Raw genomic sequence first — 16,542 nt, forward strand, 5'->3', positions numbered from 1 at the left:
GCCCACCCTGGCAGTGACATGTGTGGGGTCAATCCCCAGAATCTGCAGCTGCCCCAGCTCCAGGTGATGATGATGATCCAGGTCCAGAGCTGACCTTGCAGCTCTGCAAGGAACCCATCAGGCCATGGACAGGGCTGGGTGTGACCCAGAGTTTCCAGCATTCCCAGCCCTGGAGTTCTCCTTTCTTGCCTGTGTCTCCATCTCCGCACAGATGGGCCCAGCACTGCCCTCCCCATCTCCTGGGTTAATCCATTCAGTCAATCCCAACTCTGGACCCCCATGGCTCTGCCCCAGGTGCCAGAGCAGCCCTGCAGCCCCATCCCCTCCCCTCAGCAGGGGCTGTCAGTGCTCAGCACGGCCCCAGGGATCCCCTCCCTTGGCTGGGCTGGTTGAGCTCATCCCAGCCCATGGCATGGCAGCCCCATGGACTGTTCTGGAAGCAGCTTCTGCCTCTGGGGGCCAGGCACTCGCCTTGCACAGCCACCAACCCCTCTCCAAAGGGAAAAGCTCTGGGGGGGCTCCTCAGGGACCTGCACAAAGCCCTTGGATCGACTCAAGCCCACCACCCGTCTCTGCTCCATCCCAGTGTGTCCCAAGCATGGCCACGGTGTCCCCGGGGAAGGGCAGTGCCAGGGCAGCTCAGTGTCCCACCAGCACCCTGCGGCATCCCTGAACCCCCCACCTCTGCCCGAGCACAGCCCCCCATGTCAGAACTCATTCCCATGGGAGAAACCAGCCCAGGACTGTGGGAATTTTCCCTGGGGACAGGCTGGAGCCCCTGCAGGACGCTGAGGCTGGGCACAGCCATCCATCCCACCACGGGATGAGCACAGGGCCTGGCAGCACCCAGGGATGGGCACTCCACATCCCCCCGGCCCCCTCCCTGCCCTGGGCCTGGCCAGCCGCCCTGGGAGCGGGCAGGGAATGCTGTGAAAAGGGACAGAGGCGCTGGAAAAACCCTGACACGGCAGCGCCGGGGGTTATCTTTGGAAAGCTGCAGCCTTTATGTAACACTGCAAACACTGGCACTGCCCGCTGGGCCCTGAGCGGGATTCGCTGGGCACGGCCCCATCCCCATATCCCCATCCTCATCATCCCCATCCTCATCCCGATCCCCAGCCCCATCCCTCCATCCCCATCCCCATCCCACCCTCCCGCAGCCCCAGGACCAGGCAGGCCCCGCCGGCTCCAGCTCAGAGCTTTATTTTGGATTTTGCACAAAGAGAACACCACGGTCACGGCAGCAGCAGCAGCAGCAGCAGCGGGGGGAGCCCCGGGGCGGCCCCGGCAGCTCGGGCTCCCTCAGCTGTTCTCGAAGCAGCCCCGCTGGTGCCACTGCTGGTCCCGCACGCGCCGCACCGACTGGATCAGGGGCTGGTTGGCGTCCCACTCGTTCCAGTGCCGGTACTCGCCCTTCTCAAAGACGTGCTGGCGGCCCCGGTAGCCGGGGTACTCGTAGCCCACCCACCTGTGGGGATCGGGGCAGGGCTCAGCAGTGCTCACACCACACCCACAGAGCCCCTGGAGCAGGGGCAGTGTCCCCATCCCCACCACAGTGTCCTCATCCCCATCCCAGTGTCCCCATTCCAGTGTCCCCATCTCTGTCTCAGTGCCCCCATGCCCATCCCAGTGTCCCCATCCCCACCCCAGTGTTCCCATCCATGTCTCAGTGCCCCCATCCCAGTGTCCCTATCCCCATCCCAGTGTCCCCATTCCCATCCCAGTGTCCCCATCCCCACTCCAGTGTTCCCACCCCAGTGCCTCCATACCCGTCTCAGTGTCCCCATCCCTGTCCCAGTGCCCCTGTCCCCATCCCCATCCCAGTGTCCCCATTCCCATCCCAGTATCCCTATCCCAGTGTCCCCATCCCCATCCCAGTGTCTCCATCTCTGCCTGCCACAGCCAGGTGATGCTGCCCAAGACCACTCCTGTGTCACCAAGTGCCACCACACAGGCCCCAGTGCCCAGGTGAGAAATGCCACAGGAGGGGATGGAGAGTTCATGGAGAAGGGACCACAGCTCAGATGGGTGGTGGGTTAGGGCAAGGAGCCATCATCCAGCCCCAGGGACACTGCCATGGTCCGTGTTATTCCTTGTGGGCCAGGGAAAAGGTGGCAGCAGGGAGGGGACCAGGGACACGTTGGGCATGAGCAGCACCATGGGAGCAGTACCACGGACCCTGCCACTACCCTGGGGGGACAAACCACAGTGCCACGGGCAGGAAGCTGCTGGGGTGTCCCCTGTGTGCCCATCCTTACGTTCCATTCAGGGCCTTGACGCTGGCCACCCTGTCCTGGAAGCCGTGGGCCCACAGGCTGGGCACGTCGTCATCCACGATCTCCATCTTGCGCCCGGTGTAGCCCGCGTTCTCAAACAGGTGGATCTTGTGGTCAGCGCTGTCCTGGGGGAAAGGGCGGCTCAGGGGCTGTCCCCTGGTGGCCCCCAGCGCTGTGGCCACCCCACACAGCCCCACTCACAATCTGGAGGGGCCGGATGGACATCAGGCTGTCGCTGCTGTGGCTGTTGGACCACGAGTCCCAGCGGGGGTAGTCGCCCTTCTCCAGCACGAACTGCTCCCCAGCGTAGCCCTGGCGCTCGAAGCCCAGCCACCTGCAGGAGCCCAGGCTCAGGGGGATGCTCTCCCTGCCACCCCCGGGGCTGCTCCACCTCCCCCAGCCCAGACTTACGGGCCAGACTCCACCTGGATGGAGCCCACCTTCTCCATCTCCTTCTCGGTGATGTTGGGCAGCTCCTCTGTCAGCTCACACCTTTTCCCCTGGAAGTTCTCCAGCTCGTAGATGGTGATCTAAGGTGGGGAGAGACCCTGTCAGGCACCCCCAGGAAATGGGGGCAGCAGTGATCAAAGGGCTCTGGCTGTGTCCCTCCATCCTGACCATCCTGTGCCAATGCCACTCCTTGCCTGGCAGAGCTGGGTCCTGCCAGTGCCTCTGACAGAGCTCCAGTCAAGGTTGTCTGCTCCAGCACAAGCTGGATTTTTATCCATGACAGGCTGAAAACCAGCTCAAACACAGCACTGGAAACATGAAAAGTTTGGGCTAAGAGAATTCCTGAGCCATGGGCTGCCTCTCTTACCCGCAGCCTGGTCATTGCTCATTATCATTTCCTTATCATTGCTCCTTCCAGATCCAACCATGCCTGGCACAAGCTCTTCATTCAGTGTTTCTTTCTGAGCCCTGCCAGGTGCAGAGACCCCAGGATGGGCTGGAGCCAGTGTCAGCAGCAGACCATGGCATGGGGCAGGGTGCCCAGCGCTATTCAGGGACCAGGAGGGTCAGTGGGGTGAGCAGGCACTCCCTGTCACTGTCCCAAAGGGGTCCCAGCTGCAACACCTCAGTCTGGGACTAGGGCAGAGCCTCCTGCACACGCATCACATAATGGGGGGCTCAAGGGACAGAGGTGACACCCAGGTTCCTCAGGAGCCTCTGTGCACCCCAAAGCAATCAACAGCCCCAGCTACTGGCACCTGCTCACACCTCCAGCCTTCCCTTATCCAGGAGCAGCTTTGTGGGAAGCTCCGCACCCACTGCACCCTCTCCAGCTGATTTACCTTCAACCAAATGAGCTAAATCCCATCCTACAAACGCACCTGGGCAGGGTTGAGCTGAATCCCAACCTACAAACACACCTGGGCAGGGCTGAGCTGAATCCCAACCTACAAACACACCTGGGCAGTTTCAGTGCCTGGGCCCACAGCTGATCCTGCTGTGCTGGGATGCTTCATCTCCTGATTAAACCCCAGGGCAGCTGCACACCAGCCTGGCCAGCCACACAGGCAGGGAGCAGTGTCCCTCCTGCAGGCAGCAGCAGCAGCAGATCCCCAGCCCCAGCTGCTTCCCAACCTGCAGCCCCCCAGGCTCAACACCAGAGCGTGGCCAGCCATTGCTGCTGTGGGAGAGCTGAAGGCCACTCCTGACCCCAGCACTGGTTCCAGCCTGGCATCCCATGGCTCCACCCAGCATCCAGTTGTCCCCAGTACAGCCCAGTATAGCCCAGTATACCTTATAGGTGCCTCCTCGCTCGCCAGCACCCTCCCCAGTCGCCATCTGCTCGGGGGGACTTTGCTGCTCGGTCATTGTGCCTGGAAAACCCAAATTGCAGCAGGTTAAGGCAGGAGGCACCAGGATTTACAGCTGGTAATGAAACAGAGGATGAAGCTGGCACAGAACAGGGTTAGCACAGAATGCATGAATCCCTAGGGATGTCCAAGCTCTGTTATGCATCCTCCTCTCCCTCCTGCACACAGGTCCCAAATCCTCACCCAGGCACCCACAGGACTGAACTGAGCCATGTCCCAAGGGACACAGAGCCTAGCTGCCACTAAACTCCCATCTCACAGCCCTGCCTTTGTTCCCAGCAGGAATTTCTCAGCTTCCAGCTGCTGACATCTTTCCCCACAACATAAACCTGACATCTCTCCCTTGCTCCAGCATCCTGGGGGACACCAAACCCAGCAGTTGGAGCTGCTGTGCTGGGGGGGATGGCGGTGAGAGCCCCCTCTTCACTCTCCAGGAACATCCACAAAACTCTGCTCCAACATTGGGACACGCCACGCCAACAAGGGGCTTAAGAGACGAATAAAGGAGCTTGAAAACATCCTGAATCAAACCCTGCAGCTCCACTTCTCGCCAAACCCTGTCTGACTCAGACACACCAACTCTTTGTGTAGGCCCCCGTGCAGTCCCAGCAGTGCTACCTGTCCGTGTGGTTCCGCTGTGCCGGGCGGCGCGGCCAGCCCCGCTATTTATGGGGTTGCTTCTGTCCAGAGCAGCAGAATTCCCCGGGCCGGGCGCTGATGCAGCAGCTGCGTCCACGGAATTCCAGCCATGGGATCGCGGCTCAATAGCGCGGGGAGCGCGGCGGGCCATGGAAACGCCGCCGCGGCGATCGCTCCGGGCCAGCCCTCGCACGAGGGCCGCTCACTTCGCTGCAGATTAGCGGCCAAACTCACATCAGCACGTTCACGCTGCTTCTTGCCAGCTTCTCTGGAAAACTCTGCCGTCAGCAGTTCGCCAGGGAGGGTTTAAGCCTGGAAACTGAGAGTAGCGTGAAGCAAAATCCGGGCAAAATGGCCGCGATTGTGAGGGCTCCGCGCAAGGTGGGACATTCAGGTTCCTCAGGAGCCTCTGGAATAAACAGCCCCAGCTCCTTGCACTCCTCTCCCACTGGCAGGTTCTGCTCACACCTCCAGCCTTCCCTGTCCAGTAGCAGTTTTGTGGGAAGTTCTGCATCCACCCCATCCTCTCCAACTGATTTACCTTCAACCAACCTACAAACACACCTGGGGAGGGTTGAGCTGAATCCCATCCTACAAACACACCTGGGGAGGGTTGAGCTGAATCCCATCCTACAAACACACCTTGGGAGGGTTTAGCCTGGAAACTGAGAGCAGCGCGAAGCAAAAACCAGGCAAATGACCCCATTTGTGAGGGCTCCGTGCAAGGTGTGATGCAGGGCCAGGGTTGGCTTTGGGAGCTCAGATGGAGCAGCTCAGCATTTCCAGAGTGGTGTTCTTGCTGGAACTTTGGCCCTAAGCAGGTTCTCTCCATTGAGTTCCTTTACTTTCTCTGCCCCCAGTCTGGCTCCCTGCCTGGCATTTCCCAAGATCAGGCTGGGAACACATCCTGGGGTGTGATGAGGCATTTCTGGAGCCTGGCGCAAGGGTTTGTCCATCTTCACAGGCACAGGGCGATGTAAGGCATCAAACTGGGAGCATTTCACTCCAGGCACCAAACTGGGAGCATTTCACACCAAACTGGGAGCATTTCACTCTGCTGGTAGCAGGCCTGACTCCCTCTTCACCTCTGAGAGTCCCTTCAGACCCAAACCATCCTGATTCCTCAGGGAACATTTTATTCAGCTGCACAGATCCCCATTTACTACAGTCCTTGCAGCTTTTTCTACCTGCTCTGAGTGTAGCTTATCTTGAAACCAAGAACTACCCATGAAATCTTAACTGAAATTGCCAGAAAAGGTTGAAGGTGAATTTCCTGGACCAGGCTGGACAAACTGAACGGGAGAGGGATGGAAACCTCTCCTGTTTTACCGGACTGAGGAGGAATGGATTCATTTCTGTCTCACCAAACACAACATCTGTTGTCCTCAACGAATCAGAAACACAGAATTTCCTGTGCCAGTCCCTTCCTTCCCTGCAGCCTCATTCACCGAGCTCTGGCACAGCCTCAGGGCCCTGGATCTGCCTCTCCCAGCTCCCCACACTGACAAGGCAATTCCAAAAACATGACAGAAGGGGCACTGGAGCTCCTTGATACCTCTCCCAAACAGACCTCAATTTCCTCTCACTGTCAGCCTCTTAAATCCCTTTGAAAAATGACTGCTGGAAAACAGATTTTTTTTGTTAATACCTGGCAAAGCTAAATTGGAACTGTAATGGTGCAGAACAAAATACAGCAGCCAGAATATCTTTATTCCCTAGGAAACACAAAATACAGGATTTCTATCACACTATCTATGTGATTTCTATCTATTTATTGTGACCCAGACTGACAGACTCTATAGGGCTATGTGGAGCAACATAAAAGCCTAATCTCCACAAGAGCTTCTTCAAAACCAGATTTGATACCATTTTATTTAATATGGAATGAGAAAAACCCATAAACCACCAGACCTGGGCTCTCCCTCTCCTCCTCTGCCAATCCCACCAGAAGAACCAGAAGTTATTTTAGATTATATTTTTGCAATACATTTATGCTTGAGTGAACAGGAAAAGAGCTCACTACCAGCTGGGGAAGGATTTCCACCCTCTCCACTCCCTGGGTGAGCAGAACTAGGCCTGGACTCTGCAGCCCCTGCCAGAACACCCCAAATCCCTTTAAAGCACCATGGAAGTGGTTTCATAGAATCACAGGATTATTTGGGTTGGAAGGGACCTCAAAGTTCATCTCATTCTGCTCCCCTGCTCCCCCAACCTTCCACTAGACCATGTTGCTCCAAGCCCTGTCCAACCTGGCCCCAAAAGCCTTCACCTCCTCAAAGTCCATTTTTAAAAGGAATTGAAGCAATTAATACCTGTTTTTCCTTCTCAGCGCTGGGCTGAAGGGATGGATCCAACACTTCCCTCACGTGGCTGCAGCTGCTCTTACCCCAGAGTCCTTCAGGGAGGTGCAGACAGGGAGCACAGTTATGGTGACAGCTCTGGATTCCACTGGAATGGTTTGTTTTACCCCCAGAGCTGGCTTGGGGACAGCAGTGACAGCTCTGGGAACTCACCCCAGAGGTTCTGTACCTGGATGCACCTCGTGAGGCAGAGCAGCACCCCAGAACTGCCCACCTGCCCCTCAAACACACCATCCCTGCAGAAATCTGGGATTTGCTGCTCCAAACATTGTACAGGCCACACTTTGTACTCCCAAATCTGCCCCACGTGCATTTCAGTTTGCAAAGAAGGAACAGGGTGAAACAAACTGTGGGAGTGGAAAGGGGATGGTGTGTGGGGGTAAAGCCTGGGGATGGCAAAGGTTGGAGAACCAAGCATGGCTCCTTTCTCTGCAGGAAGTGAAAGGCTCTGGTGGATGAGGAACAAATTGAAGATTCACAGATGTTAAAAAGGTGAATTTGCAAACAGAAAAATAAAAAGGGAGAAATCCACAACTGGGAATTCCAATAAAAAGCAATGGAGCAGCTGTGCAAGTCCCTGACACAACCACCTGGAGCAGGGATTGCTGGGGATCATGAGAGGAGGGTAGTCAGAAAGTGTCCCTGAATTCACAAAACACATCATCCCACCTTTAAACCCAATGCTGCTGTGGCTTTTTAAGCAAGGAGAAACAGCTGAGGAGCTGTGAGGGGAGAGATAAAGGAAATTACAGGGCCTCCATCACCTTCAGCATCCCTTTTTGGACAAGAGCTGAACCTGCTCCAGGGCAGGATCCAGGAGTGGAGGAAGCAGCACATCTGAAGGAACCTCAGAGCTCACTTCCATCTCCAATAAACAGCAGGAAAAAGCACATGGCAACAAAAATGAAAGCACAAAAAAATTCCAAGAAGCATTATTTGGAATTAAAATAGAATTATATAAAGTGTATTACAGTCTGTTCTATCATTTAAGAAGTAATAACATATTTATATATCTTTTATTACAGAGTGATAACCCGAAGAGAAGGAAGTCGATATTTAATCCATGTACAATATAAAGAAATAACAGAGCAGAAAAAACCACTTTCCCATTCAACAACATTCTAAAGATGCTCTTTAATTAGACATTTAAGCATTAAACATTTCTCAGTAGTAGGTTAAACTACTCAATACAGTAATTTCAGTGCATTGTCCAAGCAGATGTGGAAATGCAAACACATTCAAGGGCTGTGTGGAAACCTCGTGTCAATCCCCTCAGTTTCCTCAGCACAAACAGCTACAGAATTTCTGGCCTAGACCAAGAACCAGTAAATCCTCCAACTGCTGGGAACACAACACTGTCACCTGTGGAAGTGGAAAATGCAGCCTGTGGGGATGCTCCTGTGATTTCTGGACATGGGAGGCCCCATTTGATGTGAGTGAGAACAGCCACCATCATCCTCCTCACCTGCAGCTGCTGCTCAGGCTGCCCCAGGTGAGTGTCACACACCATGGAACCCTTGGGTGCTGCCACAGGAATATACCCCAAAAAACCCACACCAAGAGTCACCTTTTCCACCACCACCTAAAGGAGAGGGAAGGGAATCTGTGCAAGGTTGTAAAAGGAGCTGGGCAATGGTGGTGGCTGCACCGACACGGCCCATCCCAAAATTCCATCAGAATCCTGGGCATCACTGCTCTGTGGGGAGCAGAGGGGCTGCCAAACTAACACTGGCAACAGCTCCCATGAGAAACAGGGCAAAGCAACAGGGGAAAAAGACTTTTACATCAGACAGACGTCTCCATCTCATCTCCAGGGAGCTGCCACCGGAATAAAACCCGGCAGCCAGAGATGTGCAGATGGGACTTGTCTCCTGCCATCCTGCTGCTATTTCATCCTGCTGCTATTTATTTCCTGCAGATTGGGGCTGCAAATCCCCCCCTGTGACTCCTCCATGAGGCGAATTGGCACATGGTTTTGGCAGCTCCAAGCCTGACAGACACTGGCCTGGGCAGGCCCCACGGGAGCCGCGCTCCCGAAACGCTGATGGGGAAAAAAATAAAAGACAAAAAGGAAAAAGGAGCTGAGGTGCTGGTGCTTTATGGTTTGTATGCAGAGGAGCCCCTCAGCAGGATCGGGGAGTGCAGCCCAAGCAGCTCTGCCAGGTGAGGAGAGCTCTCCACTCTCCTTTTCCCTCTTCCACGTTTTCCTGGTTGAGCCTGAGGAACACCTGGAGCCACCTCCCCCCCTGGCCTGCCACACTTTTAAAGGTTATTTACTGAAAGAGCACTTATCTGGGGCAAGAATCGAGCCTGTCCTCCATGGCCATGGTGGTTGGTGGTTCAGAATCAGTGTCCAGAGACAGGGAATATCTGAGAATTAGGGATACCCAAACACCCGTGTGGTCCAGGAGATCTCTACTCTGCTATCAGCACATCTTGCCAAAGGAAAGACAGGAAATCATCTGAGGAACTGAAGATCACATTTAGGTTATCCCACAAAATCAGCATAAAAATAAAAACTTAAACCTGGTATTTACAGATTAACAAATAAAAATATGAAGTGGGACTATCTGAACTGCTATTAAAGTGACATTCAACAATTAACTGGAACCCTGATATGAGTGTAACATCCTCCCTCTTCCCTTCCTTTTTTTGTTATAAAAACAGTATTTACATATTTTTACTTTTTTTTTTTTTTAAAGAGAACTGGTTGACATTATTGCTTGATCCTTTTTTAGGAAAGACATTCCAATGAAGCAATTATTCCACATGCTGACAAAACACAGAATATACCACTTCAAGAGTGACAAAAGTTAACATTTTGTTCATCTAAAAATTATCTCCATCTGCCAGGTCAGCAGATCACATGTAAATACAAGCCAATCAAAAATACATTTTACAAAAAATAATCAAGTTTCCTTTTTCAGTATGGCAGTAAACATGATTTGTTCTTCCACTCTCACCTTCCACAAATTTCATTCTAAATAGGAGCTTACTATTTGTTCACCAAAAAAAAAAAAAAAAGAAAAAAAACTTGATTAAAATTATTATTTTCATAAACAAACACAAAGCCCAGCCAGACACAACTCCCAGAGGTGAACACCTACAGAGTGTTCCACAGCAAGGGGAGTTCCCTGGATCACAGCACTCCCAAATATCTCTTTTTTCCAAGATTTTTTGAAGTGCTATCTGTGACCCAGGGGGGTTCTCCTGGCAGGCAGCTCTGAAGTGCCACTGTCCCCTCTGACCTGACAGACACAGCTTTGTATTTGACTATGAATTGAAGCAGCTTTTCTCCACAAAACAGGAAGGCACCATGCACAGAGCAGTTGAGGCAGGAAGCAAACAGCAGCAACATGACATGGGGGTTTAGGTTCAGATGAGTTAAGGCTTCTGTTAAACTTCTTTATCTTCTCCTAGTTAGAATCACTGTCTGGAAAGGAAAACAGAAGGAAGGGTGTGATATGGTCAGCTGGAACAGGAAAACCTTAAAATGTGTTTTCTGTTGTTGTGCCACCTTGGTTGTGTCTATTTAATGCATTAAATGCTTAAGAACCACCCAGAATTGTGCTGAAACCACACAAAGTTTTCAAACTTTGGGAAATCCCTTATGGAAATCAGATTATGTGCAGAGAATCAGTGGAACTGTGACTGGGAGTGGAGGGGCAGCAGTCCCTGACACCCCTGGTGCACAGGGCAGGGTAAGGGCAGTGCTGGTGGGGCCACAGTGGTGACACCAACACATCAAAGGAAATGTGAGTTTGTCACTGCACACCTGCACCCAGCAAAGCCCTCCTTCCTACCCAAGTACCTTTTCAAACCTGATTCTCATAATGGCTCTGTCTCTTCTTTGATTTCAGCTCCTTCAGCCACTGAGGAGACTTTTCTTCTGACCTATGATATAAAAAAAAATAAAATACTCTTTATTCTTTCATTATGAAAACTCCTGACAGAAACAACAATAAAAAAAAAGCAATGTACAGCTGGTTGCATTATTTTTTCCTTCCACCAAGAGGAGCTGGGATTCCCTCACCTGTCCTCCTTTTCCACACTGGAGGGCAGCACTCTGCTGCTGGGAGCGCCGAGCTGTGCTTTGGGGGATTTGAAGAGCTGAGCAGAGCCGGTGTCACCAGCGCTCTCAGACTCCTGTCTTTTCCTCAGCTGGGCCTAAAGATAAAAATAAACAAAGGGGTCTTTTTAAGCCAGCATCCAGGCTATTTTTTTTTGGAATACAGCGCAGATCACTCCAGATTCATAAAAATAAAAAAAATTCCCTGAAATGGGTGAGGGGATTCCTTATAGAACACCTGCAGGTACTGAATTGGTGGGGATTCCTTAAAAAGCACCTGCAGGAACTGAATTGGTTCATCTCCCACCTACTGGCCTCTGCCTGAGCTCACCTTGAGAGCAGCATGATCCATCCCTGGGAACACAGGCATTCTCTGGGCTTGCACAGAAGATGACCTCGGAGTGTGCTGGATCTTGTCTTCCTCCTCAGAATCCTCCTGTTGCATAGTTTTCTTCTCTTCTAATTTATTTTTAATTAAAAAAAAAAGGCAGAAGGGGAAACCATGAGCTGGCCTTTCATCTCTGCCTTGCCCAACATCTCTTCCTGCACTCGAGCAGGAATGAAGCACAGTATTTAAAAAACACCTTTTACAGCCTTTGCACTCAAGCTGACCACAACCAATTACTGCAGGTAGCTGAGGGGTTACCTGTGGAATCCTTGAACATCCAGCCATTGTCTGACTCCTCTGTCAAGGAGAACCTGTTGTCCAGGTCCAGCCCTCTGCTCCTGCGCAGCGAGTGCGACGCGGGCGCCCGGCACCGACGCTTCTTGCTCAGCTGCACCCGAGTCTTGAGAGCACTGGAGTCCAGGACATCTGTGTGCTGCACAAACACACACCTGGGAATGAGCCCCAGATCCTCCACACTGAAATCCCAACCCACCTGATTGCATCCACCAATTAAAATGGGTATTTGTCTGATTATTATTATGGTAGTCACTTAAATTCATATTAAAGAGTGTAATGATGAGGACACAGCACTTTGTGGCTAACTGGGTGTAATCCTTTGATCTCTCTAGGCTGTGGATACCTGAGTTGCATGAATAATTTGCACTACATTAATATAAAAAATAACTGCAATAATCAGGAGTTTAGTTCCTGGAGTGTTTTATGAACATAGGCCTTGCTAGCCGGTAGCAGCTGAAGGCAAATCCCAAAACTGGGATCTAAAAAGAACAGCTACACCAAATTCCCTTGGAGGGCAGAGCTGCAGCTTCCCTGCCAGTCACAAACATTCAAAGCCATTCACCAGCAAGAAGGACACTCCAAGTTTAGTGTCCCAGCCTTCAGAAACCTTCTGTGATCAGTCATTTCCAACATATCCAATAAACAGTAACATTTACAGAGCAAAACATGGAGCTGTAATTTATTTACTTGCTTAAAGCAATGTGCTGTTATAGACTTGCCTGTAACCACCAAACATCCCTGAGCCTTCCTTTCTCCAGAAGATGTGGGTTTGCTCCTTTTTACAAAAGATTTCAGGTCAGGAATAAACAACTTTTCACACAGCATTTGCCAGCTGCACTTAGAGCTATTAATGTTTTACAGAGACACCTTCAGTGGCCCAGGGACAAAACAAAACCTTCTGGAAGTGCTAAAGCACCATGTGGATGTGGCACTTGGGGACATGGTAGTGGTGGTCTTGGCAGTGCTGGGGGAACAGTTGGACTCAGTGTTCTGAGAGGGATTTTCCAAACTAATTTCTTGCAGCACTACATCTCATTAACTGTGTATGGCCAGAAACTGCTGGTCTTACACCAACTGCAAGATTCTTCAATATTAAAAAAAATCCTTTAAAATGCAACTGTGAGCTACTGTGGAAAGAAATCAATTATAAATAAGAAAAATATTAGTGAAGGTCCTTAGAGCCTTAAATCTGCATGGCTGACAGCACAGCAGTCACTGACTGTTTGTGTTATTTAATTATGCTTCCAATATTCATCCCTGGAAGTGTCCAAGGCCAGGTTGGATGGAGCTTGCAGAAAATCTGGTCTAGTGGAAGGTGTGGATGGGGGTGGAACTGGATGAGCTTTAAGATCCTTTCCAACCCAAACCAGTCTGGGATTCCATGATTGATTATCCAAGGCCAGCAGCTTTATGGAATCTCTCAGAACCTAAACACCACAGAGACTTAGAAGAACTCTGTAGTTTTGATCCTAAACTTTTCAGGCAGGAAAGCAGCTGGGAAAATTCAGAGTGGGAAAGGCAGGGCAAGGTTTCCAGAAGGAAATGGGGAAGGCTTAAGTGAGGGAACAGATGATGGAACAACTCACATCAATGAAGGAGAAATAACTCTTGTCCTCAGGGAGCGCGTCCCCTGCAGGAGGCACATCAGTGCCATCGGTGGAGTCCATGTCCGTGCTGGAGCGGTCCAGGCTGGTGCTCCTTTGCTCTTTGGAGAAGTCATGGTGCTCAGGCAGGGAGGGAGGCTCTGTCTGCGAGGACAGCGAGGACGGGTGGCTGCCCGCGGGCGGCTTCCGCCCCGACACCACCTCATTGTCCAGGGAGGGAGACTCTCCCACAAAGCTGCAAGTGAGCAAAGGAATCTGTGTGAGTTCAGGGCAAACAGAGACCTGCAAGGCCAGGCTGCATCTCACAGGGTCAGCAGGGGTTAAATGAAAGTGGAACAGAAAGTCGGAGTGGATCCCTTCTGCTGGCACAGCCCTTGTCACAGACGTGTTGTATGAAAAATCCTTTCCTGAGGATTTCTTCTTTTGAGAAGCTGAGAGGCCTCAGGAACAAAATGTAAGCAATGGTTATCTGCTTCTGTGGAATGCAACAGGTGCATCTGTGATTGCTCTCATGTGGTTGTTTCTAATTAATGGCCAATCACAGCCCAGCTCGGACTCTCTGTCCAAGCCACAAACCTTTGTTATCATTCCTTCTTGAACTATTCTTAGCTAGCCTTCTAATGAAATCCTTTCTTCTGTTCTTTTAGTATAGTTTTAATATAACATATATCATAAAATAATAAATCAAGCCTTCTGAAACATAGGGTCAACATTCTCATCTCTTCCCTCATCCTAAGACCCCTGCAAACACCACCACAAGCCCTCAACCCTTGGATTCAGGGTGTGTTGGGGATTGGGGTGGATTCCACCCAGCCAGAGTTGTTTTTCCTTCAGGAAAGCTGGAGCTGAAGAGAGCTGGGCACCAGGTGGCAGCCTAAGGCAGGGCTCCATGGGCAGAGCTGCTCCTGCCTCACAAAGGAGGGCAGCAGCACCTGCTCCCCGCTGCTGGGATGCTCCCAGTGTGTTCCCAAAATTCCTCCCGTGGCCTGGACTGACAGGAATGAGCTGCAGGGTCAGAGCTGAAAGCTGGACACTGTTGTGTCTGCTTTCCTTGAAATACTGTCAGTAAAAATTGGGCTGTCTTGCTTCTAACTCCCAGTTTGAAAAAACCCAAAACTTAAAGGATTTAGCTCTGATTTTTTTTCTTCTCCTCTTGACAGAAGTCTTTTGCCACTAAGCAGCATTTCTTGGGCACATACCTAGGAAAACTGTCCTAAACCTAAAAACCCCCACATATATACCAACATATGCCCATCTTTAAAGCAATAAACCTCAGTATTTGGTACAGCAATCCCAGGAGAAAACCACTCAGGAGTTCCCTGCTGGATAACAGCATTCCATCAGCACCAGCACATGGTACAATGTCCAGTCTGGCAGAGCAGACACTGCCCAGAGGGTTTCCAGCACCCAAGCAGAGGGAATGCTGCTTCCCACCCTCACCAGTGGGCCCCAGGATAATTAGGAATGGCACTAATGAGCTCTGGGGGAAAGTTTTTTGTTTAGGGTTTTTGCTTGAAATGATATTTGGTATCTGCAGCATTGAGGCTTTAGAGCCATTGCAACATGGAAGAATGGAGAGAGGAGGGACAATCTGCAGGACCTTTCATGGAAATTAAAGTGTGTGTTGAAAGGATTCTGTTGGATTTGCACATCTCCAAAAAGTCTCTTTCTTCCCTGCTACACCCCAGGGCTGCAGCTGATACAATTCACTGAGGTTTTTAAAACCGAAATATCTGAGAGCAAGATGTGATAGAAATCCAGCTGAATTAGCACTGATTGGTAGTTCCTCATTCTCAAACCTTCCCAATGGATTTTCCTTTGGAGTTTCTGCACAATTACAGCCCCATCCACCAACCCCTTTGGCACAGCTCATCCCCAAATGTGGGAGGGATTCCTGGAGCCCAAACCAAAGTTATGTGCAGTGGATTCTTTCCAGTGAACAGCTAATTAGTGGGAAAATTCCCTTCAGAAAAATGAAACTGAAAACATATTTTCAGTTCTCATTACTGAGATATATCATGCACCTCTGTCTATTACTTCATTAAGATTTTAGGGTTTGTGAGCATATCCATGTGCTGCCCCTGATGCTCCACAGGTACATTTACAGACACTTCTCTGAGAAATCATCCCTCACATGGAGCACACAAACCCAGCAGGATGGTTATCACAATGGAAAATAAACTGACAGCAATCCTCACTTCCAACTGCAATTAAATTTAATTAGTTTTAGCAAGACAGTGTATAGAGGCCATAAAAAGGTGTCTGTGAAATGAGGAGTCAGAGCTGTATGGCTGCACCATCTAAAATCAATTCCTTTCCTGTAAAAAACAATAATTTTCCTTATGAAGATTGTTCTAACCTAAAAGAGTTTTGTACAGTGCCAATTTGCAGAAGTTTATTCAAGCACTTGAGAAAAATGAAAATAAAATCTTTTAGATAAACTAAGAAAAATCCAATTAATGCCTCCAAATGGGAGAAGATGCCTTCATCCCTGTCCATCCCAAGGAGTTACTGGCCAAAGCCCACTGGAGGAGCTCCTTATGCTAATTCCAGCAGTGACTCAGTTCTAGAGGAAAATACCCCTTCCTTCACCTTCCAAAAGCTCATCTAGGAGAAGGACAGTGTTCATCCTGTTGCCTTTTGATTTCAGAATTCCCTTCCTCTCCCAGAGAAGCAGTGGAGTCACCACCCCTGGAAGTCTCCAAATGCAGAGGTGGCACTGCCTGGTTTAAAGGCCACAGAGGGATTCAGGTGAAGGTTGGACTCAGTGATCTCAGCGGTCTTTTCCAACCTTAAGGACTCTGATTCCATGAAGATGAGGTCATTCACTCCTGAAACAATCCCTGCATGGCTGCAATAGTGGGAAATGCCCCGGGCTGGAGGTTCCCCCAGCACAGCAGGAGGCTGTGACACCCTCTGGTCCCTGCAGGATGTGACACCGTGGGGCTGGCAGTGGAAATGCTCCCAGGGAAGGCAGCCAGGCCAAAACAGGAAAACTGAACCAGCAACATCTCCTGAGAGCTCCTGCCTCCAGCTGGGGTGAGGAGGAGGCACCAAAGGCAGAGCCCTGCTCAGAGCACCCACAGCAA

General features: G+C 51.0%; 2 protein-coding genes across 5 annotated transcripts in view; both read right to left on the reverse strand.

Annotated features, from left to right (window-relative positions):
• Window positions 1-1,302: 1,302 nt before the first annotated feature.
• On the reverse strand, window positions 1,303-4,381 carry CRYBB3 (crystallin beta B3). The gene is made up of 5 exons (XM_054288764.1): window positions 4,020-4,381; window positions 2,688-2,806; window positions 2,478-2,610; window positions 2,259-2,401; window positions 1,303-1,468 (listed from the first exon to the last, which is right to left on the reverse strand). Exons 1-5 carry the CDS (start codon window positions 4,092-4,094, stop codon window positions 1,303-1,305), a joined length of 636 nt encoding a protein of 211 aa, XP_054144739.1. The 5' UTR covers window positions 4,095-4,381.
• Window positions 4,382-8,210: 3,829 nt separating this feature from the next.
• Window positions 8,211-16,542, reverse strand: part of KIAA1671 (KIAA1671 ortholog) — a 66,005-nt gene continuing 57,673 nt past the window's right edge. For all 4 annotated transcript variants that reach the window (XM_054288639.1, XM_054288640.1, XM_054288642.1 and 1 more), the window contains 6 exons: window positions 13,436-13,688; window positions 11,811-11,985; window positions 11,496-11,623; window positions 11,129-11,262; window positions 10,907-10,989; window positions 8,211-10,528 (listed from right to left, as the gene is read on the reverse strand). In XM_054288639.1, the coding sequence (XP_054144614.1) occupies window positions 10,911-10,989; window positions 11,129-11,262; window positions 11,496-11,623; window positions 11,811-11,985; window positions 13,436-13,688 (769 nt within the window). In that variant the 3' untranslated portion in view covers window positions 8,211-10,528; window positions 10,907-10,910. The remainder of the gene's footprint in view (window positions 10,529-10,906; window positions 10,990-11,128; window positions 11,263-11,495; window positions 11,624-11,810; window positions 11,986-13,435; window positions 13,689-16,542) is intronic.

This window comes from Melozone crissalis, unplaced genomic scaffold (genome assembly GCF_028551555.1).
Source record: "Melozone crissalis strain CALT ecotype California unplaced genomic scaffold, PUWL_Pcris_2 ptg000063l_1, whole genome shotgun sequence".
Taxonomy (NCBI): domain Eukaryota; kingdom Metazoa; phylum Chordata; class Aves; order Passeriformes; family Passerellidae; genus Melozone; species Melozone crissalis.

What these genes read in the sequence shown, in the direction of transcription:
- CRYBB3 (XM_054288764.1), bottom strand. Translation starts at nt 4,094, where the DNA reads ATGACCGAGCAGCAAAGTCCCCCCGAGCAGATGGCGACTGGGGAGGGT. An exon ending in CCATCCGGCCCCTCCAGATT is followed by an intron (nt 2,402 to 2,477) that starts GTGAGTGGGGCT and finishes CCTTTCCCCCAG; the next exon opens with GACAGCGCTGACCACAAGAT. An exon ending in GTCAAGGCCCTGAATGGAAC is followed by an intron (nt 1,469 to 2,258) that starts GTAAGGATGGGC and finishes CGATCCCCACAG; the next exon opens with GTGGGTGGGCTACGAGTACC.